Source organism: Ranitomeya imitator, chromosome 7 (assembly GCF_032444005.1).
Source record: "Ranitomeya imitator isolate aRanImi1 chromosome 7, aRanImi1.pri, whole genome shotgun sequence".
Classification (NCBI taxonomy): Eukaryota; Metazoa; Chordata; class Amphibia; order Anura; family Dendrobatidae; genus Ranitomeya; species Ranitomeya imitator.
In genome coordinates, this window is record NC_091288.1 from 221,538,420 (window position 1) to 221,562,534 (window position 24,115).

Here is a 24,115-nt window from a genome sequence, read left to right on the forward strand (position 1 = left end):
TTTTGTTTTTGGGTATTTGTCAGATCACTGTGTGCGCTCTGATCGCTAGGCACACTGTGTCTCTGGATTGCCTTCATAACACCTCTCATTAGCAGACATAACAGTACAAGGAGCCTACTAATGATTCTCAATAGAGGGAAAGAAAAAGTTCTGACATCATTTTTTTTTTTTTTTTTTTTTCTGCTCTGTGTTCATTTTTTTTTTTTCCCCTAGACATTTGGGTGATTCTGGACACAGGTGTGGACATGGATATTCAGGGTCTGTGCTCTTCAATGGATAATCTCGTTATAAATGTACAAAAGATTCAAGATACTATTGATCAGAAATCTATGTTAGAACCAAGAATTCCTATTCCTGATTTGTTTTTTGGAGATAGAACTAAGTTTCAAGGTTTCAAAAATAATTGTAAGCTATTTCTGGCCTTGAAACCTCATTCTTCTGGTAATCCTATTCAACAGGTTTTGATTATTATTTCTTTTTTGCGCGGCGACCCTCAAGATTGGGCATTTTCTCTTGCACCAGGAGACCCTGCATTGAGTAATGTCGATGCGTTTTTCCTGGCGCTCGGATTACTGTACGATGAGCCTAATTCTGTGGATCAGGCTGAGAAAAATTTGCTGGCTTTGTGCCAGGGTCAGGATGATATAGAAGTATATTGTCAGAAATTTAGGAAATGGTCAGTACTCACTCAGTGGAATGAATCTGCCCTGGCAGCTTTGTTCAGAAAGGGTCTCTCTGAGGCTCTTAAGGATGTCATGGTGGGATTTCCTATGCCTGCTGGTTTGAATGAGTCTTTGTCTTTGGCCATTCAAATCGGTCAACGCTTGCGCGAGCGTAAATCTGTGCACCATTTGGCGGTATTGCCTGAGGTTAAACCTGAGCCTATGCAGTGCGATAGGACTATGACCAGAGTTGAACGGCAGGAATACAGACGTCTGAATGGGCTGTGTTTCTACTGTGGTGATTCCACTCATGCTATTTCTGATTGTCCTAAGCGCATTAAGCGGTCCGCTAGGTCTGCCGTCATTGGTACTGTACAGTCCAAATTCCTTCTGTCCATTACCTTGATATGCTCTTTGTCGTCGTTTTCTCTCATGGCGTTTGTGGATTCAGGCGCCGCCCTGAATCTGATGGACTTGGATTATGCTAAACGTTGTGGGTTTTTCTTGGAGCCTTTGCGGTGTCCTATTCCATTGAGAGGAATTGATGCTACACCTTTGGCCAAGAATAAACCTCAGTACTGGGCCCAGCTGACCATGTGCATGGCTCCTGCACATCAGGAAGTTATTCGCTTTCTGGTGTTGCATAATCTGCATGATGTGGTCGTGTTGGGGTTGCCATGGCTACAAACCCATAATCCAGTATTGGATTGGAATTCCATGTCGGTATCCAGCTGGGGTTGTCAGGGGGTACATGGTGATGTTCCATTTTTGTCGATTTCGTCATCCACCCCTTCTGAGGTCCCAGAGTTCTTGTCTGATTATCAGGATGTATTTGAAGAGCCCAAGTCCGATGCCCTACCTCCGCATAGGGATTGTGATTGTGCTATCAATTTGATTCCTGGTAGTAAATTCCCTAAAGGTCGATTATTTAATTTATCCGTGCCCGAACACGCCGCTATGCGCAGTTATGTGAAGGAATCCCTGGAGAAGGGACATATTCGCCCATCGTCATCACCACTGGGAGCAGGGTTCTTCTTTGTAGCCAAGAAGGATGGTTCGCTGAGACCGTGTATTGATTACCGCCTTCTTAATAAGATCACTGTTAAATTTCAGTATCCCTTGCCATTGTTATCTGACTTGTTTGCTCGGATTAAGGGGGCTAGTTGGTTCACTAAGATAGATCTTCGTGGTGCGTATAATCTGGTGAGAATCAGGCAAGGAGATGAATGGAAAACTGCATTCAATACGCCCGAGGGTCATTTTGAGTATCTAGTGATGCCGTTCGGACTTGCCAATGCTCCATCTGTGTTTCAGTCTTTTATGCATGACATCTTCCGTGAGTATCTGGATAAATTCCTGATTGTTTACTTGGATGACATTTTGATCTTCTCAGATGATTGGGAGTCTCATGTGAAGCAGGTCAGAATGGTTTTTCAAGTCCTGCGTGCTAATTCTTTGTTTGTGAAGGGATCAAAGTGTCTCTTCGGTGTGCAGAAAGTTTCATTTTTGGGGTTCATCTTTACCCCTTCTACTATTGAGATGGATCCAGTTAAGGTCCAAGCCATCCAGGATTGGATTCAGCCGACATCTCTGAAAAGTCTGCAAAAGTTCCTGGGCTTTGCTAATTTTTATCGTCGCTTCATCTGTAATTTTTCTAGCATTGCCAAACCATTGACCGATTTGACCAAGAAGGGTGCTGATTTGGTTAATTGGTCTTCTGCTGCTGTGGAAGCTTTTCAGGAGTTGAAGCGTCGTTTTTGTTCTGCCCCTGTGTTGTGTCAGCCAGATGTTTCTCTTCCGTTCCAGGTTGAGGTTGATGCTTCTGAGATTGGAGCAGGGGCGGTTTTGTCACAGAGAGGTTCTGATTGCTCAGTGATGAAACCATGTGCTTTCTTTTCCAGGAAGTTTTCGCCCGCTGAGCGTAATTATGATGTGGGCAACCGAGAGTTGCTGGCCATGAAGTGGGCATTCGAGGAGTGGCGTCATTGGCTTGAAGGAGCTAAGCATCGCGTGGTGGTATTGACTGATCATAAGAACTTGACTTATCTCGAGTCTGCCAAGCGCTTGAATCCTAGACAGGCCCGTTGGTCGTTATTTTTTGCCCGCTTCGACTTTGTGATTTCGTACCTTCCGGGCTCCAAAAATGTGAAGGCGGATGCTCTGTCTAGGAGTTTTGTGCCCGACTCTCCGGGTTTATCTGAGCCAGCGGGTATCCTCAAGGAAGGAGTCATTGTGTCTGCCATCTCCCCTGATTTGCGGCGGGTGCTGCAAAAATTTCAGGCTAATAAACCTGATCGTTGTCCAGCGGAGAAACTGTTCGTCCCTGATAGGTGGACTAATAAACTTATCTCTGAACTTCATTGTTCGGTGTTGGCTGGTCATCCTGGAATCTTTGGTACCAGAGAGTTAGTGGCTAGATCCTTCTGGTGGCCATCTCTGTCACGGGATGTACCTACTTTTGTGCAGTCCTGTGGGATTTGTGCTAGGGCTAAGCCCTGCTGTTCTCGTGCCAGTGGGTTGCTTTTGCCCTTGCCGGTCCCAAAGAGGCCTTGGACACATATTTCGATGGATTTCATTTCTGACCTTCCCGTTTCTCAAAAGATGTCAGTCATTTGGGTGGTCTGTGATCGCTTTTCTAAAATGGTCCATCTGGTGCCCTTGGCTAAATTGCCTTCCTCCTCTGATTTGGTACCTTTGTTCTTTCAGCATGTGGTTCGGTTGCATGGCATTCCTGAGAATATTGTTTCTGACAGAGGTTCCCAGTTTGTTTCAAGGTTTTGGCGAGCCTTTTGTGGTAGGATGGGCATTGACCTATCCTTTTCCTCGGCTTTCCATCCTCAGACTAATGGCCAGACCGAACGAACCAATCAGACCTTGGAAACATATCTGAGATGTTTTGTTTCTGCTGACCAGGATGATTGGGTGTCCTTTTTGCCGTTGGCTGAGTTCACCCTTAATAATCGGGCCAGCTCGGCTACCTTGGTTTCTCCATTTTTTTGCAATTCTGGGTTCCATCCTCGTTTCTCTTCAGGACAGGTTGAGTCTTCGGACTGTCCTGGTGTGGATTCTGTGATGGACAGGTTGCAGCAGATCTGGACTCAGGTAGTGGACAATTTGACCTTGTCCCAGGAGAAGGCTCAACTTTTCGCTAATCGCAGACGCCGTGTGGGTCCCCGACTTCGTGTTGGGGATCTGGTTTGGTTATCTTCTCGTCATATTCCTATGAAGGTTTCCTCTCCTAAATTTAAACCTCGTTTTATTGGTCCGTATAGGATTTCTGAGGTTCTCAATCCTGTGTCTTTTCGTTTGATCCTCCCAGACTCCTTTTCCATACATAATGTATTCCATAGGTCGTTGTTGCGGAGATACGTGGCACCTATGGTTCCATCTGTTGAGCCTCCTGCCCCGGATTTGGTGGAGGGGGAATTGGAGTATATTGTGGAGAAGATTTTGGATTCTCGTGTTTCTAGACGGAAACTCCAGTATCTGGTTAAATGGAAGGGTTATGCTCAGGAAGATAATTCCTGGGTTTTTGCCTCTGATGTTCATGCTCCCGATCTTGTTCGTGCCTTTCATGCGGCTCATCCTGGTCGGCCTGGGGGCTCTGGTGAGGGTTCGGTGACCCCTCCTCAAGGGGGGGGGGAACTGTTGTGAATTCTGTGGCTGAATTCACTCCTGTGGTCACAAGTGGTACTGCAGCTTCTGAGCTTCCTCCCTCAGGTGTTCTGGTGAGCTCGTTAACTGCTTCATTACTTAACTCCGCCTGATGCTGCTATCCTTACTCCTAGTCAATGTTTCAGTGTTGGATCTGAGCTTCTCCTGACTGTTCCTGTGACCTGCTGCTCTGTATAGCTAAGTGCTTTTTTGCTATTTTGTTGCTTTTTTTCTGTCCAGCTTGTCTTTTGTTTTGCTGGAAGCTCTGAGAAGCAAAGGGTGTACCGCCGTGCCGTTAGTTCGGCACGGTGGTTTTTTTTTGCCCCCTTTGCGTGGTTTTTTGCTTTAGGGTTTTTTGTAGACTGCAAAGTTCGCTTTACTGTCCTCGCTCTGTCTAGAATATCGGGCCCCACTTTGCTGAATCTATTTCATCCCTACGTTTTGTCTTTTCATCTTACTCACAGTCATTATATGTGGGGGGCTGCCTTTTCCTTTGGGGTATTTCTCTGGGGGCAAGTCAGGCCTATTTTTCTATCTTCAGGCTAGCTAGTTTCTTAGGCTGTGCCGAGTTGCATAGGTAGTTATTAGGCGCAATCCACAGCCGCTTTTAGTTGTGCTTAGGATAGGATCAGGTGTGCAGTCTACAGAGTTTCCACGTCTCAGAGCTCGTTCTTTTGTTTTTGGGTATTTGTCAGATCACTGTGTGCGCTCTGATCGCTAGGCACACTGTGTCTCTGGATTGCCTTCATAACACCTCTCATTAGCAGACATAACATTAGTGGTTACACTTTACAGCTGAGGCATTGAGCTTCACAGTTATACACAGTATTGTGGCACAGAGCTTAGTGGTTACACTATACAGCTGAGGCATTGAGCTTCACAGTTATACACAGTATTGTGGCACAGAGCTTAGTGGTTACACTTTACAGCTGAGGCATTGAGCTTCACAGTTATACACAGTATTGTGCCACAGAGCTTAGTCGTTACACTTTACAGCTGAGGCATTGAGCTTCACAGTTATACACAGTATTGTGGCACAGAGCTTAGTGGTTACACTTTACAGCTGAGGCATTGAGCTTCACAGTAATACACAGTATTGTGGCACACAGCTTAGTGGTTACACTTTACAGCTGAGGCATTGGGCTTGACAGTCATACACAGTATTGTGGCACAGAGCTTAGTGGTTACACTTTACAGCTGAGGCACTGAGATTCACAGTTATACACAGTATTGTGGTACAGAGCTTAGTGGTTACACTTTACAGCTGAGGCATTGAGCTTCACAGTTATACACAGTATTGTGGCACAGAGCTTAGTGGTCACACTTTACAGCTGAGGCATTGAGCTTCACAGTTATACACAGTATTGTGGTACACAGCATAGTGGTTACACTTTACTGCTGAGGCACTGAGCTTCACAGTTATACACAGTATTGTGGTACAGAGCTTAGTGGTTACACTTTACAGCTGAGACATTGAGCTTCACAGTTATACACAGTATTGTGGTACACAGCATAGTGGTTACACTTTACAGCTGAGGCACTGAGCTTCACAGTTATACACAGTATTGTGGTACAGAGCTTAGTGGTTACACTTTACAGCTGAGGCATTGAGCTTCACAGTTATACACAGTATTGTGGTACAGAGCTTAGTGGTTACACTTTACAGCTGAGGCATTGATCTTCACAGTTATACACAATATTGTGGCACACAGCTTAGTGGTTACACTTTACAGCTGAGGCACTGAGCTTCACAGTTATACACAGTATTGTGGTACAGAGCTTAGTGGTTACACTTTACAGCTGAGGCATTGAGCTTCACAGTTATACACAGTATTGTGGTACAGAGCTTAGTGGTTACACTTTACAGCTGAGGCATTGAGCTTCACAGTTATACACAGTATTGTGGCACACAGCTTAGTGGTTACACTTTACAGCTGAGGCATTGAGCTTCACAGTTATACACAGTATTGTGGCACAGAGCTTAGTGGTTACACTTTACAGCTGAGGCACTGAGCTTCACAGTTATACACAATATTGTGGTACACAGCTTAGTGGTCACACTTTACAGCTGAGGCATTGAGCTTCACAGTTATACACAGTATTGTGGTACAGAGCTTAGTGGTTACACTTTACAGCTGAGGCATTGAGCTTCACAGTTATACACAGTATTGTGGCACACAGCTTAGTGGTTACACTTTACAGCTGAGGCACTGAGCTTCACAGTTAAACACAGTATTGTGGTACACAGCTTAGTGGTCACACTTTACAGCTGAGGCATTGAGCTTCACAGTTATACACAGTATTGTGGTACAGAGCTTAGTGGTTACACTTTACAGCTGAGGTATTGAGCTTCACAGTCATACACAGTATTGTGGTACAGAGCTTAGTGGTCACACTTTACAGCTGAGGCATTGAGCTTCACAGTTATACACAGTATTGTGGCACACAGCTTAGTGGTTACACTTTACAGCTGAGGCATTGAGCTTCACAGTTATACACAGTATTGTGGTACAGAGCTTAGTGGTTACACTTTACAGCTGAGGCACTGAGCTTCACAGTTATACACAGTATTGTGTCACAGAGCTTAGTGGTTACACTTTACAGCTGAGGCATTGAGCTTCACAGTTATACACAGTATTGTGGTACAGAGCATAGTGGTTATACTTTACAGCTGAGGCACTGAGCTTCACAGTTATACACAGTATTGTGGTACAGAGCTTAGTGGTTACACTTTACAGCTGAGGCATTGAGCTTCACAGTTATACACAGTATTGTGGCACAGAGCTTAGTGGTTACACATTACAGCTGAGGCATTGAGCTTCACAGTTATACACAGTATTGTGGTACAGAGCTTAGTGGTTACACATTACAGCTGAGGCATTGAGATTCACAGTTATACACAGTATTGTGGCACAGAGCTTAGTGGTTACACATTACAGCTGAGGCACTGAGCTTCACATTTATACACAGTATTGTGGCACAGAGCTTAGTGGTTACACTTTACAGCTGAGGTATTGAGCTTCACAGTTATACACAGTATTGTGGCACAGAGCTTAGTGGTTACACATTACAGCTGAGGCATTGAGCTTCACAGTTATACACAGTATTGTGGTACAGAGCTTAGTGGTTACACATTACAGCTGAGGCATTGAGCTTCACAGTTATACACAGTATTGTGGCACAGAGCTTAGTGGTTACACATTACAGCTGAGGCATTGAGCTTCACAGTTATACACAGTATTGTGGTACAGAGCTTAGTGGTTACACTTTACAGCTGAGGTATTGAGCTTCACAGTTATACACAGTATTGTGGCACAGAGCTTAGTGGTTACACATTACAGCTGAGGCATTGAGCTTCACAGTTATACACAGTATTGTGGCACAGAGCTTAGTGGTTACACTTTACAGCTGAGGCATTGAGCTTGACAGTTATACACAGTATTGTGGTACACAGCTTAGTGGTTACACTTTACAGCTGAGGCATTGAGCTTGACAGTTATACACAGTATTGTGGCACACAGCGTAGTGGTTACTCTTTACAGCTGAGGCATTGGGCTTGACAGTTATACACAGTATTGTGGCACAGAGCTTAGTGGTTACACTTTACAGCTGAGGCATTGAGCTTCACAGTTATACACAGTATTGTGGTACAGAGCTTAGTGGTTACACTTTACAGCTGAGGCATTGAGCTTGACAGTTATACAAAGTATTGTGGCACAGAGCTTATTGGTTACACTTTACAGCTGAAGCATTGAGATTCAGTTATACACAGTATTGTGGCACAGAGCTTAGTGGTTACACTTTACAGCTGAGGCATTGAGCTTCACAGTTATACACAGTATTGTGGCATACAGCGTAGTGGTTACACTTTACAGCTGAGGCATTGGGCTTGACAGTTATACACAGTATTGTGGCACAGAGCTTAGTGGTTACACTTTACAGCTGAGGCATTGAGCTTCACAGTTATACACAGTATTGTGGCACACAGCTTAGTGGTTACACTTTACAGCTGAGGCATTGAGCTTCACAGTTATACACAGTATTGTGGTACAGAGCTTAGTGGTTACACTTTACAGCTGAGGCACTGAGCTTCACAGTTATACACAGTATTGTGGTACAGAGCTTAGTGGTTACACTTTACAGCTGAGGCATTGAGCTTCACAGTTATACACAGTATTGTGGTACAGAGCATGGTGGTTATACTTTACAGCTGAGGCACTGAGCTTGACAGTTATACACAGTATTGTGGTACAGAGCTTAGTGGTTACACTTTACAGCTGAGGCATTGGGCTTGACAGTTATACACAGTATTGTGGCACAGAGCTTAGTGGTTACACTTTACAGCTGAGGCACTGAGCTTCACAGTTATACACAGTATTGTGGTACAGAGCTTAGTGGTTACACTTTACAGCTGAGGCATTGAGCTTCACAGTTATACACAGTATTGTGGTACAGAGCATGGTGGTTATACTTTACAGCTGAGGCACTGAGCTTCACAGTTATACACAGTATTGTGGCACAGAGCTTAGTGGTTACACTTTACAGCTGAGGCATTGAGCTTCACAGTTATACACAGTATTGTGGTACAGAGCATGGTGGTTATACTTTACAGCTGAGACACTGAGCTTCACAGTTATACACAGTATTGTGGTACAGAGCTTAGTGGTTACACTTTACAGCTGAGGCATTGGGCTTGACAGTTATACACAGTATTGTGGCACAGAGCTTAGTGGTTACACTTTACAGCTGAGGCATTGAGCTTCACAGTTATACACAGTATTGTGGCACAGAGCTTAGTGGTTACACTTTACAGCTGAGGCATTGGGCTTGTACTGTGCTCAGATCTTGGCCATTATCTACAGTCTCTTGGTACAGTGCTGTCATTACACAATCATACGTCACCAAGCTTAGTCATTAGAACAGTATGACGGCATGGAGCTTGGTGGTTACACTTCACAGCTGAGGTGTGAAGTTTGGTGGTTTCTTCTGGCAACAGGATCAGTCTCTTAACAACTTTTTCAATAACTTAGTGCAGACACAATTCACAGCAGTGGGGGCTCTGCATAGTCCACAGAATCTGACAAGTATACAGGTCACTCTGTAGATCACAATGGGGGAGGTCAAGCATAGTGGGTCCATGGGGTCACCTAAAATCAAGGCTTGCTCCTCAATCACTTAACATGTCCAGGTCATTTCTCCCCCGGAGCGTTCACCACAAAGGACCTAAATTAATCAGAAGTCTAAATATTTCCTAAGACTAGGCAGAGATCCAGAGCCACCCTCTCAGATTCACTAGTTACTTTATCTGACACAACTCCTTTTACTTTTGTAGGAACAGATGGAATATTCTAAAGTAACAAAGCAAAGCAAAGAGCAGCACAACATTACCTGGAGAGGAGGTTCACAGCTTAGATAAGTTAGCCTCGCACAGGTTTACTGAAAGGAAGGGTAAAAATGTCCTAATCTTTATGGTCCATGTACCAGTTCATAGGGCTCTCGGGGGACACATGATTATATCCATCTAAACAAGTGGATTGGATTTTTACTTCAGTTTTCTTTTTTTATTAAAAAAACTTTCTGACCCTGGTGACATATTTGGACACTTGATTTATTTTGCCTTAATTCATTTGTGCAGCTATGTGGGAGAACTGGCCGATCTAATTAAAGTAAAGTCTAAATACAATGATGATGATGAAGCCGAGTATTCCAGATTCTTCCCCAGCTTCGTATGGGCGGTGAGAGACGTCACTTTAAAACTGGAGTTTAATGGCAGGCCAATCACCGAAGATGAATACTTGGAAAACGCCCTAAAGTTGAAGAAAAGTAAGAAACGCATCTAACTGTATGGGAAAAGGAAAAAACAAGAAAGGTTTCTCCTAAGAGATTATCGGGGCCATAGGTAGCGCGGTAATGGGGGTGGCAGGACCGCCCCATGAATATCATTATGCTATCAGTGGAGCTGGGATCAGTAAGGGCGATTTCCTTCATATAAGGATGAATGCAATAGTTCTGATCAAATTCATTTACAGTTGTCCAAAATTTGCAGATTCCGGGGAATCTGTATCTTAGAGGAATTTGATTTCTTCAAATCCAGCCAGGAAGGTTAAAGGGAACCTGTCACCTGAATATGGCGGGACAGGTTTGCGGTCATATGGGTGGAGTTTTCGGGTGTTTGATTCACCCTTTCCTTACCCGCTGGCTGCATGCTGGCAGCAATATTGGGTTGAAGTTCATGCTGTGTCCTCCGAAGTACACGCCTGCGCAAGGCAATCTTGACAGGTTCCCTTTAAAAAACCAAATTAATAACTTCATTGTATTGTTCCTCACTTGTCCCTGAGCCTTAGCTCCCCAGGGGTCCTGTCTGCTCCCTAAGGCACCGACTCTGACTCCAGTCTTCACATCACTCTTCGCCAGCCACAGGATAAGACCGCCATGCAAATTATGCCGTTGTAACCTCATAATGTGTGTTGGTCCATGCAGTCATATGGGGCGACGTAACCACGTGAGGTCCACGCAGAATCAGAGCTGGTGTCTTACGGAGCAGAGGACCGGTAGAGAGCTGTGGGGGTAGAGACAAGTGCGTAACCACTGCTTCCTCATAAGATGGTGCAACCAGTGGCTTAATGTCAGACTAAATAGGCCAGGGTGTAGGCTCAGATGGCCATCTGCAAAGTCCAACGTGGAACACAGCAGAGTGGGCTGGGGTGAGGGAAGCCAGGCACGGATCCGGGACAGGTGCGTAACCGAGGAGAGAGTACTGGTGCCCTGGACGGTGGTAATGGAAAACATAGACAAGAGCAAGGAGCTTCATTAGAATAAGCCAGAATAAAAATGCTAAAAACAATGAAATGGGAAGTGATAGCATAAAGCAGAAGACGAGAACACACGCAGAGGGTGGGAAGGGAAAACCCGTGTAATATGTATTTCTCCCGTCTTCCACCCCTCTCCTTGTGGCACACCACATTGACCACATCTTTCTAACTTCCTCCATAAGCTCAAAACCAGGAATTCCCGTTCTCACGTTCAGGTTCAGATCAAGTTCAGGTGATTCCCTTCCCATCCTTTCCTCGTGTTCTTTTTTAGCTTTGAGCTTGGGGTTTTGGCAGATTTGTACAACTCATAGTGGTGCCTGGTGGGGCTGTAATAGGCCCCCCCAAAAAAATGTCTCGCTCAGTGTGGCCCCATCCCTTCTGGGGACTGCTCTTCTGCCCTTGTGCACTTGGTGTGAAGTTCTACAGTTACTGCCTCATTATAAAAATGGATGAAAATGACCAAGGATGGTGATATGAAGTCTTCATGTGGTGGTATCCTGGGAACACACATGGTCGTAATCTCGAATCTTCACATTGCTGTTCTGCAGACGTCTGTTCAGCATTGCCAGGCCACAGACGTCTTCGATTCCACATCTGACCTCTGGAATATTTGTTGTCAATGTGATGCAAAGGGAATTGTCTCTGTCTACCGTACATCCTAACCATAGTAGAAGCAGGGGCTGAAATCACACTCGGGAACCTGGAACCTGGAGCTTTCCAAAAGGTCCCTTTAGTCCATATAACAAGTCCAATATTTTAGAAGACCTCTGATAGTTGGGAGCCCTGTTGGAAATTTTGTACTGGGCTCACAAATTTTAAGTTGCGCCACATCCCCCTCTCTGAATATGGATATTATGGTCAATTTCTATCTTAAAGCATGAAAAATGCCTTTTTCAGCACTGATTGGTAAATCTTGGGTCAGATATAATGATATAGATGCATCCGTGGGCAGCACGGTTGCTCATTGGTTAGCACTATATGTGGTGGCACAGTAGTTAACCCTGCAGTCTTGTAGAACTGGTGTTCTGGATACAAATCCCTGCAAGGACAACATCTCCAAGGAGTTTGTATGTAACATAGTAACATAGTTAGTAAGGCCGAAAAAAGACATTTGTCCATCCAGTTCAGCCTATATTCCATCATAATAAATCCCCAGATCTACGTCCTTCTACAGAACCTAATTGTATGATACAATATTGTTCTGCTCCAGGAAGACACCCAGGCCTCTCTTGAACCCCTTGACTGAGTTCGCCATCACCACCTCCTCAGGCAAGCAATTCCAGATTCTCACTGCCCTAACAGTAAAGAATCCTCTTCTATGTTGGTGGAAAAACCTTCTCTCCTCCAGACGCAAAGAATGCCCCCTTGTGCCCGTCACCTTCCTTGGTATAAACAGATCCTCAGCGAGATATTTGTATTGTCCCCTTATATACTTATACATGGTTATTAGATCGCCCCTCAGTCGTCTTTTTTCTAGACTAAATAATCCTAATTTCGCTAATCTATCTGGGTATTGTAGTTCTCCCATCCCCTTTATTAATTTTGTTGCCCTCCTTTGTACTCTCTCTAGTTCCATTATATCCTTCCTGAGCACCGGTGCCCAAAACTGGACACAGTACTCCATGTGCGGTCTAACTAGGGATTTGTACAGAGGCAGTATAATGCTCTCATCATGTGAATCCAGAACTCTTTTAATGCACCCCATGATCCTGTTTGCCCTGGCAGCTGCTGCCTGGCACTGGCTGCTCCAGGTAAGTTTATCATTAACTAGGATCCCCAAGTCCTTCTCCCTGTCAGATTTACCCAGTGGTTTCCCATTCAGTGTGTAATGGTGATATTGATTCCTTCTTCCCATGTGTATAACCTTACATTTATCATTGTTAAACCTCATCTGCCACCTTTCAGCCCAAGTTTCCAACTTATCCAGATCCATCTGTAGCAGAATACTATCTTCTCTTGTATTAACTGCTTTACATAGTTTTGTATCATCTGCAAATATCGATATTTTACTGTGTAAACCTTCTACCAGATCATTAATGAATATGTTGAAGAGAACAGGTCCCAATACTGACCCCTGCGGTACCCCACTGGTCACAGCGACCCAGTTAGAGACTATACCATTTATAACCACCCTCTGCTTTCTATCACTAAGCCAGTTACTAACCCATTTACACACATTTTCCCCCAGACCAAGCATTCTCATTTTGTGTACCAACCTCTTGTGCGGCACGGTATCAAACGCTTTGGAAAAATCGAGATATACCACGTCCAATGACTCACCGTGGTCCAGCCTATAGCTTACCTCTTCATAAAAACTGATTAGATTGGTTTGACAGGAGCGATTTCTCATAAACCCATGTACTTCCCGTGTTTGCGGGAGTTTCCACCAGGTTCTCCAGTTTTCTCCAAGTTCTCTGGTTTCCGTCCACACTCCAAAGACTCACTGATAGAGAATCTAGATTGTGAGCCCTGATGGGGACAGTAATGATAATGTCTGTAAAGCTCTGTGGAATAAGATAGCGCTATATAAGCAAAGCATAATAATTAAGGAAATTGATGATGGTGGAGATATTCTTTGTCTATTCTTCTGTCTTGTACAGCTGAAAACATGGAGGAAAGCACAGAGAAGATCGAGAACCACAACAGGTATAGGGACTGCATCCGCATGTATTTCAAGACTCGCAAGTGCTTCATGTTTGACCTTCCAACTGGGGATAAGGAGGTCCTCCAGAACATGGATGAGGTGTCTGAGGATCAACTGAGTCCTGTGTTTGTGACCAAGACTAATATATTCTGTGACTACATTTATAAAAATGCTGACGTCAAGTACATGGATAATGTGCACAAAGTCACAGGGGAAAGTGAGTATTAGCACAGTGATGTCTGTCCATGGCTGAGATTACGTGTCGGGGTAAGTCCTGGTTTTGTTTGTAACCTCTTCATCATTTCCAGCTCTCGCCAACATGGTCGTGATGTTCACCAAAGCCATAAGCTCATCTAATGTTGTCTGCATGGAGGACGAGGTAGCCAATATAACAGTGGCGGAAAACACAAAAGCGGTGAGGGAGGCAACACAACTCTATGAAAATGCGATGAATGCAAAAGTCAAGTTTCCTACGGAGACTCATGACCAAATCATAAAACTAAGCGAAGAGTGTGAGAAGGAAGCGCTAAGCATATTCATGAAAAGATCCTTCAAGGACAAGGATCACCAGTTCCAAAAGCAATATTTGGTAAGTTGTTGTCAAAAATGAGGAAAAGGAAAATCAACATGCCGGGTCAAAACTAAAGAAAACTGGGTTAGGACAGAATCAGATGCCAAAGACATGGTTAAAAAAGATCAACAACAGGACGACAGAGTCAGAATCTTCAGGTAATTGGGGAGTCAAAAACAGTTTAAAGTCGTTAGCGAGTAGCAATAGCAGAAACATGAACATAGGATTCACTAAGAAGCAGACAAGGGCAGTATACACCTATAACTGGCATGTGGGGGATTAAATAGGGTGTGGTCCATCCAAAACTCACAGCAGAGAGCTAATAAATATGATGATTAGTACTCTGTAGCAACCCACTGGCTCCCGGACTGGATGGCACCAGCTATGCTAATACTTATCTAGATCGCTAACACCACCCAGCGCTGTCCACAGTGACAATCCCACACCATCTCGTGACAGAGTCAGAGGTAGGAGGCTGATTTCATGTAGCATGCACAAAAATGTTCGGCTGACCATACCAGAGAAGGTTCATTGAGCCTAGAAGAATGTTAAAAGGAAAACAAATGGGCTAATTACAGTCACAAAGTTGGATGTGGTGGTCACGGTGTGGGGACATTTCCTGCTTTTCATTTATTCTAAATGCCCAAATGTACCATAGTCATTTTTGTTTTATTTGGGAAAATTAACTTTTTACTCCGCTATCTACAGGAAATCATGGAGGAGAAAAAAAATGAATTTTTCAAAAAGAATGACATGGCGTCTCGTGCTCATTGTGAGAAGTTGATCCAAACACTTTCCGAAGATCTTAGGAGTTCAGTAGGACAAGGGTCATACGCAATATTGGGCGGGTACCAGATGTTTAAAGGGGAAATGGAGCGCATCGATGAACAATACAAAAATGAGCCAGGAAAGGGCACAAAGGTGGGTGAGGGGGTCCCTGGCCATCGGTACGGTGTCGCATACTCCATGAGAAAACAGTGACGGGACGTAACCAGTCTCCCTATTCCTAAATAATATTTAGGCCGATGATGTTCTTAAGGAGTTTAAGGAGAACCAGGAGCTGATTGTTGTCAGCATCAGGATGAACGATAAAGCTCTCAGTGATCAGCAAAAGAAAGCAGAAGGTAAGTGGCCGTGGTGTAATGATGGCATTGGTGAATGACTTGGCCGCCCGTGACATCTCACCCAACAGGTTCTCCGGTTTAAAGTGAGCAGAAGTGTGGATAACTTGGGTGAGTCATTCTGGCTACTCGGCTGCAGGATGCAGATTTCTGAATGCCATACAGATTTGTGTACCAACACCATCAGGGGACCCTAAAGACCAAAACATCTTTGGTACCACATCTCCAAGTTCACTGCCAGTTGTCACAAGAAAAAATGTTTTTGTTCGTTTGGAAATTCCTTGTGAACAAGTTGTATTGACAGATCTGTGGACTATAATGAGGTTGTCCAGTCATTTCTAGTCCAGGCTTGTTTTCATAGATATCACATGTCTTCTCCGTAGACTTCTCTGTCTCTGCTCCATAGCCCTCTCTGGGTCTATGTTCTATGGTCCTCCCTGCATCTTTATCTAATCTTTGGAAACCTCTTTGTTTCTGTGGATCTCTCAATGTCTATGGTCCTTGGACCTCTGTTTTTTTTCTTAGTTTCATGGACTTTTCTTTGACTAGGCTGCAGGGTTTGCTCAATGGACCTATTTGAACTTCTGCTCCTTGCACCCCTTTGCATCTTTGTTGCATGGGTCTCTTTGTATCTCTTCTCCCTGGACTTCTCTATGTCCCTGCTCCATGGACTTCACTGATCTCTGCTCCATAGATCTCCCTTCATTTCTGTTCTCTGGATGTCTTTGTGTCACTGCTACTTAGTTACTTCTTCATCTTTGCTGTTTAGGCCTCTATTTTTTTCTTTGTTCCATTGACTTCTACGCCTCTTCACCTATCAGCTCCATGAGACAATGTGTAGAACTTATGATCTTTCTTTCTATGTCTCTGCTTTATGTTCCTGTTTGTTCCTCTGCTGGATTTATACAGTCATGTCTGTACGAAATGGATCTCTTTGTAGCCTAATTAGTCTTCTCCTGGATCTTTGAACCTTGCGATCCCTATACTCCATATAGGTATATTTTCCATGGCTATAACCATGTTGATACATAGCACATAAGGAGATTATGTTGTTGGAAGGCTCATGGATCATCGAGCTCATCTATGGATCTTTATGCTCCCGGTCAGACACATCACGTCTTCCCATCAGTCATTACCTCTTTTCCTTTTTTATCAGAAGAAAAAGCGAGCAAAGAAAAAGAGGAGCTGCAACGAAAAATAGAAGAAAGTCAACGATTAGAGGAGAATAAAAAGATGGAGCATCAAAGGAAGATCCTGGAGGAGAACTTCAAAGAAGCTTTAGAAAAGGAGAAAAGAAAGAGGCTCCTCCTGATGGAACAGCTCCAGGCGACCATAAAGGACAAGGAACGGGTAGGTTGTGTAACATCACAGGCTGATCACCTCCATCTCCCGTAGTGATGAATCATGTAAATGGCGCAGAGTGTGGCACTAACTTGGCACACACTCCATCAGTTCCTGAAGGCCCCAGTGGCCGGAGTTGGCTGATCCATTAGACTCGTGTATATTCAGTGTGGACAATCTTTGTATTTGCTATGTAGAAGGTAAAACCTATTGCGAGGCCATATTATTGTTTATATACGGTGACCGTGCGGTATATCCCTGTAGGTGGCTCCTCAGGTGGATCAGCTACACGTCACGTTGGACTTAGTGTAGACACTTGATCTTTTCTTTCAGGAGACTTTTCCTATCCTGCCTCAGGATTTATGGAGATGGACCCCCAGTGTCCTGTCGTTCATAAGATCTAGAAAATATTATTGTTGCCGTACCGACATTTTCTGGATATCCTCTCAGTGTCGTCATATTTGTTCCTGCTTTCTTCTTGTCTTCTCAGGAGCGGGAAATGTACAGGTCGCAGGGGTATGAAGAACATGCCAGGATGTACCAGGAACAGGTCAATGACTTGAGAAAAGAGCAAGAAGACATAAAACCCCTTAACTGTCTGTCTACCGTAATATCTACGCTCAGCTCCATCGCTTTCATGGTCTTACCAGTATATGGCGGTATCGCTAGCGTCGTCATTTCATCATTGGCACAAGCATTTCTAGGTTGACTTGTGTCTGAGGATTCTGAGCACATGGTGGAGATGTAATAATAACACATACATTCTAATATAGAAGACAGATTTACTGATATTTCTGAATTATTGCATTTCTTAATTTTTCTCTTTTGAATAATTACTGTAATTATCACTTTCTGAAGTGAATTGAACTGAGCTGTAATACCAGACCTGGCCAGATGGACAGGTGTGTCGCTGTTTGGGAGTGAAAGCAAACATGTTTTTCTGATTTTACGACACCCCTTTAAGATTACAAGTCATAACCTGAGAGTCTTAGGGCCCTGAACTATCGCTTACCTTGTACTGTCCTTCTTACACGGCAGAGGGAACCTGCAGATGACGGGAGATGTAGAGTGCCCGGTAAATCCTTGCAGGATGGAAATTTCCATGGAAAAATAAAACCTTTCTTGTGCTTTTGGATCCGGGTGAAGTTCTGTATTTTATTCAAACATGTTACATTGAAGTAAGAGATAAATGCACGAACAGTAGAAATGGGGGCAGAGCACACACGCGGCATAAACCAATCTGTGATAATAACCAGACGTTATAAACACCAGACCTCTATAGAGAGCACAGGAAGTTACCGTATTTAGTTTCAGGGTCAAAAGTATAAACTTCTAAGCAATACCTGGGCAGATCTTATGGCTTCCTTTACCATCTATAAGCTGATGACACTCAGATCTACCTTTCTGGTCCAGATGTCACCTCTCTGGTCTCCAGAATCCCGGAGTGTCTATCAGCCATATCCTCCTTCTTCTCCTCTCAGCTCCTCAAGCTCAAAGTGGACAAATCAGAACTCATCATCTTTCCTCCATCTCGCATATCTTCCCTACCTGATCTATCTATCACAATAAATTAAATAACATGTTCCCCCTTCCCGTAATCTGCTGCCTCGGAGTAACCCTTGACTCTGCCCTGTCCTTCAAACCGCACATCCAAGCTCTTTCCATCTCCTGTCGCCTCCAGCTCAAAAATATTTCCAGAATCCATCCTTTCCTCAACCCTCACTCTACCAAAATGCTTGTGCATGCCCTAATCATCTCCCGAATCGACTACTGCAACATCCTCCTCTGTGGCCTGTTGTGAATTCTGTGGCTGAGTTCACTTCTGTGGTCACAAGTGGTATTGCAGTCTCTGGGCTTCCTCCCTCAGGTGTTTTGGTGAGCTCGTTGGCTGCCTTGCTATTTAGCTCCACCTGAGTCTGTCTTCCTTGCTCCTTGTCAATGTTCCAGTGTTGGATCTGAGCTACTGCATCTTTCCTTGGGCCTGCTGCTCTGCTAGATAAGTGCTTCTAGTTTGTTTTCTGTTTTTTCTGTCCAGCTTGTTATTATCTTTTGCTGGAAGCTCTGAGAAGCAAAGGGGTGCACCGCCGTGCTGTTAGTTCGGCACGGTGGGTCTTTTTGCCCCTTTGCGTGGTTTTCGTTTTAGGGTTTTTTGTAGACTGCATAGTTCTCTTTGCTATCCTCGCTCTGTCTAGAATATCGGGCCTCACTTTGCTGAATCTATTTCATTCCTACGTTTGTCTTTTCATCTTGCTAACAGTCATTATATGTGGGGGCTGCCTATTCCTTTGGGGTATTTCTCTGAGGTAAGTCAGGCTTGTATTTCTATCTTCAGGCTAGTCAGCTCCTCAGGCAGTGCCGAGTTGCATAGGTAGTTGATAGGCGCAATCCACTGCTGCTTCCAGTTGTGTGAGGATAGATCAGGTACTGCAGTCTACAGAGATTCCACGTCTCAGAGCTCATCCTATTGTTTTGGGTTATTTCCAGATCTCTGTATGTGCGCTGATTACTGCACGCTGTGTTGCCTGATTGCCAGCCATAACAGTACAAGGAGCCATTCAATGATTTCCAATAGAGGGAAAAAAGAAATCCTGACATCATTTTTTTTTCTTAGCTCTGTCTTCAGTCTTTTTTTTCCCCTAGACATTAGAGTGCTTCATGACACAGCTGTGGACATGGATATTCAGGCTCTGTGCTCCTCAATGGATAATCTCGTTGTAAATGTACAAAAGATTCAAGATACTATTGATCAGAAATCGATGCTAGAACCAAGAATTCCGATTCCTGATTTGTTTTTTGGTGACAGAACTAAGTTCCTGAGCTTCAGAAATAATTGTAAGCTATTTTTGGCCTTGAAACCTCATTCTTCTGGTAATCCTATTCAACAGGTTTTGATTATTATTTCTTTTTTGCGCGGCGACCCACAGGACTGGGCGTTTTCTCTTGCACCAGGAGATTCTGCATTGAGTAATGTTGATGCATTTTTCCAGGCGCTGGGATTGCTTTACGATGAGCCTAATTCAGTGGATCAAGCTGAGAAAAATCTGCTGGCTTTATGCCAGGGTCAGGATGATGTAGAAGTATATTGTCAGAAATTTAGAAAATGGTCAGTACTCACTCTGTGGAATGAATCTGCACTAGCGGCTTTGTTCAGAAAGGGTCTCTCTGAAGCTCTTAAGGATGTAATGGTGGGATTTCCTATGCCTGCTGGTTTGAATGAGTCTATGTCCTTGGCCATTCAGATCGGTCGTCGCTTGCGCGAGCGTAAATCTGTGCACCATCTGGCGGTATTGTCTGAGAGTAAGCCTGAGCCTATGCAGTGCGACAGGACTATGACTAAAGTAGAACGGCACGAACACAGACGTCTGAACAGACTGTGTTTCTATTGTGGTGATTCTACTCATGCTATTTCTAATTGTCCTAAACGCACTAGGCGGTTCGATAGCTCTGCCGTTATTGGTACTGTACAGTCCAAATTCCTTCTGTCCATTACCTTGATATGCTCTTTGTCATCGTATTCTGTCATGGCGTTTGTGGATTCAGGCGCTGCCCTGAATCTGATGGATTTGGATTATGCTAAACGTTGTGGATTTTTCTTGGAGCCTTTGCGGTGTCCTATTCCGTTGAGAGGAATTGATGCTACACCTCTGGCCAAGAATAAGCCTCAGTACTGGGCCCAGCTGACCATGTGCATGGCTTCTGCACATCAGGAAGTTATTCGCTTTTTGGTACTGCATAATTTGCATGATGTGGTCGTGTTGGGGTTGCCATGGCTACAAACCCATAATCCAGTATTGGATTGGAACTCTATGTCGGTAACCAGCTGGGGTTGTCAGGGAGTACATGGTGATGTTCCATTTTTGTCTATTTCGTCATCCATTCCTTCTGACATCCCAGAGTTCTTGTCGGACTTTCAGGATGTATTTGAAGAGTCCAAGTCTGATGCCCTTCCTCCGCATAGGAATTGTGATTGTGCTATCGATTTGATTCCTGGTAGTAAATTCCCTAAGGGTCGTTTATTTAATTTGTCCGTACCTGAACACACCGCTATGCGCAGTTATGTGAAGGAGTCCCTGGAGAAGGGACATATTCGCCCATCGTCGTCACCATTGGGAGCAGGGTTCTTTTTTGTAGCCAAGAAGGATGGTTCGCTAAGACCGTGTATTGATTACCGCCTTCTTAATAAGATCACTGTTAAGTTTCAGTATCCCTTGCCATTGATTTCTGACTTGTTTGCTCGGATTAAGGGGGCTAGTTGGTTTACTAAGATTGATCTTCGTGGTGCGTATAATCTGGTGAGAATCAGGCAGGGAGATGAATGGAAAACGGCATTTAATACGCCCGAGGGTCATTTTGAGTATCTGGTGATGCCGTTCGGACTTGCCAATGCTCCATCTGTTTTTCAGTCTTTTATGCATGACATTTTCCGTGAGTATCTGGATAAATTCTTGATTGTTTACTTGGATGACATTTTGATCTTCTCAGATGATTGGGAGTCTCATGTGAAGCAAGTCAGAATGGTTTTCCAGGTACTGCGTGTTAATTCCTTGTTCGTGAAGGGATCAAAGTGTCTCTTCGGTGTGCAGAAAGTTTCATTTTTGGGGTTCATCTTTTCCCCTTCTACTATCGAGATGGATCCGGTTAAGGTTCAGGCCATCCAGGATTGGACTCAGCCGACATCTCTAAAAAGTTTGCAGAAATTCCTGGGCTTTGCTAATTTTTATCGTCGCTTCATCTGTAATTTTTCTAGCATTGCCAGACCATTGACCGATTTGACCAAGAAGGGTGCTGATTTGGTTAATTGGTCTTCTGCTGCCGTGGAAGCTTTTCAGGAGTTGAAGCGTCGTTTTTGCTGTGCCCCTGTGTTGTGTCAACCTGATGTTTCTCTTCCGTTCCAGGTCGAGGTTGATGCTTCTGAGATTGGTGCAGGGGCGGTTTTGTCACAGAGAGGTTCTGGTTGCTCAGTGTTCAAACCATGTGCTTTCTTTTCCAGGAAATTTTCTGCTGCTGAGCGTAATTATGATGTGGGCAACCGAGAGTTGCTGGCCATGAAGTGGGCATTCGAGGAGTGGCGTCATTGGCTTGAGGGTGCTAAGCATCGCGTGGTGGTTTTGACTGATCATAAGAACCTTACTTATCTTGAGTCTGCCAAGCGCTTGAATCCTAGACAGGCCCGTTGGTCGTTATTTTTTGCTCGTTTTGATTTTGTGATTTCATACCTTCCGGGCTCTAAAAATGTGAAGGCGGATGCTCTGTCTAGGAGTTTTGTGCCCGACTCTCCGGGGTTATCTGAGCCGGCGAGTATCCTCAAGGAAGGAGTCATTGTGTCTGCCATCTCCCCTGATTTGCGGAGAGTGTTGCAGAAATTTCAGGCTAATAAACCTGATCGTTGTCCGGCCGAGAAACTGTTCGTCCCTGATAGGTGGACTAGTAAAGTTATCTCTGAACTTCATTGTTCGGTGCTGGCCGGTCATCCAGGAATCTTTGGTACCAGGGAGTTGGTTGCTAGATCCTTCTGGTGGCCATCTCTGTCACGGGATGTGCGTGCTTTTGTGCAGTCCTGTGGAATTTGTGCTAGGGCTAAGCCCTGCTGTTCACGTGCCAGTGGGTTGCTTTTGCCCTTGCCGGTCCCGAAGAGGCCTTGGACACATATTTCGATGGATTTCATTTCTGACCTTCCCGTTTCTCAAAAGATGTCTGTCATTTGGGTGGTCTGTGATCGCTTTTCTAAAATGATCCATCTGGTGCCCTTGGTTAAATTGCCGTCCTCCTCTGATTTGGTGCCTTTGTTCTTCCAGCATGTGGTTCGTTTACATGGCATTCCTGAGAATATTGTTTCTGACAGAGGTTCCCAGTTTGTCTCGAGGTTCTGGCGAGCCTTTTGTGGTAGGATGGGCATTGACCTATCTTTTTCTTCGGCCTTCCATCCTCAGACTAATGGCCAGACCGAACGAACCAATCAGACCTTGGAAACATATCTGAGATGTTTTGTTTCCGCTGACCAGGATGATTGGGTGTCATTTTTGCCGTTGGCTGAGTTCGCCCTTAATAATCGGGCCAGCTCGGCTACCTTGGTCTCTCCATTTTTCTGCAATTCTGGGTTCCATCCTCGTTTCTCTTCAGGACAGGTTGAGTCTTCGGACTGTCCTGGTGTGGATTATGTGGTGGACAGGTTGCAGCAGATCTGGACTCAGGTAGTGGACAATTTGACCTTGTCCCAGGAGAAGGCTCAGCTTTTCGCTAATCGCAGACGCCGTGTGGGACCCCGACTTCGTGTTGGGGATCTGGTTTGGTTATCTTCTCGTCATATACCTATGAAGGTTTCCTCTCCTAAATTTAAACCTCGTTTTATTGGTCCGTATAGGATTTCTGAGATTCTCAATCCGGTGTCTTTTCGTCTGACCCTCCCAGACTCCTTTTCCATACATAATGTATTCCATAGGTCGTTGTTGAGGAGATACGTGGCACCTATGGTTCCATCTGTGGAGCCTCCTGCCCCTGTTTTGGTGGAGGGGGAATTGGAGTATATTGTGGAGAAGATTTTGGATTCTCGTGTCTCTAGACGGAAACTCCAGTATCTGGTCAAATGGAAGGGTTATGCTCAGGAAGATAATTCCTGGGTTTTTGCCTCTGATGTCCATGCCCCAGATCTTGTTCGTGCCTTTCATGTGGCTCATCCTGGTCGGCCTGGGGGTTCTGGTGAGGGTTCGGTGACCCCTCCTCAAGGGGGGGGTACTGTTGTGAATTCTGTGGCTGAGTTCACTTCTGTGGTCACAAGTGGTATTGCAGTCTCTGGGCTTCCTCCCTCAGGTGTTTTGGTGAGCTCGTTGGCTGCCTTGCTATTTAGCTCCACCTGAGTCTGTCTTCCTTGCTCCTTGTCAATGTTCCAGTGTTGGATCTGAGCTACTGCATCTTTCCTTGGGCCTGCTGCTCTGCTAGATAAGTGCTTCTAGTTTGTTTTCTGTTTTTTCTGTCCAGCTTGTTATTATCTTTTGCTGGAAGCTCTGAGAAGCAAAGGGGTGCACCGCCGTGCTGTTAGTTCGGCACGGTGGGTCTTTTTGCCCCTTTGCGTGGTTTTCGTTTTAGGGTTTTTTGTAGACTGCATAGTTCTCTTTGCTATCCTCGCTCTGTCTAGAATATCGGGCCTCACTTTGCTGAATCTATTTCATTCCTACGTTTGTCTTTTCATCTTGCTAACAGTCATTATATGTGGGGGCTGCCTATTCCTTTGGGGTATTTCTCTGAGGTAAGTCAGGCTTGTATTTCTATCTTCAGGCTAGTCAGCTCCTCAGGCAGTGCCGAGTTGCATAGGT

At 44.6% G+C, this 24,115-nt stretch overlaps 1 protein-coding gene across 1 annotated transcript in view; it reads left to right on the forward strand.

The window, feature by feature from the left end:
* Positions 1 to 17,938, forward strand: part of LOC138645663 (guanylate-binding protein 3-like) — a 107,845-nt gene extending 89,907 nt beyond the window's left edge. The window contains exons 5-11 of the mRNA XM_069735117.1: positions 9,952 to 10,139; positions 13,729 to 13,989; positions 14,081 to 14,361; positions 15,052 to 15,264; positions 15,365 to 15,467; positions 16,621 to 16,814; positions 17,296 to 17,938. Coding sequence (XP_069591218.1) covers positions 9,952 to 10,139; positions 13,729 to 13,989; positions 14,081 to 14,361; positions 15,052 to 15,264; positions 15,365 to 15,467; positions 16,621 to 16,814; positions 17,296 to 17,514 — 1,459 coding nt within the window. The 3' untranslated portion in view covers positions 17,515 to 17,938. The remainder of the gene's footprint in view (positions 1 to 9,951; positions 10,140 to 13,728; positions 13,990 to 14,080; positions 14,362 to 15,051; positions 15,265 to 15,364; positions 15,468 to 16,620; positions 16,815 to 17,295) is intronic.
* The last annotated feature ends 6,177 nt before the right edge of the window (positions 17,939 to 24,115 follow it).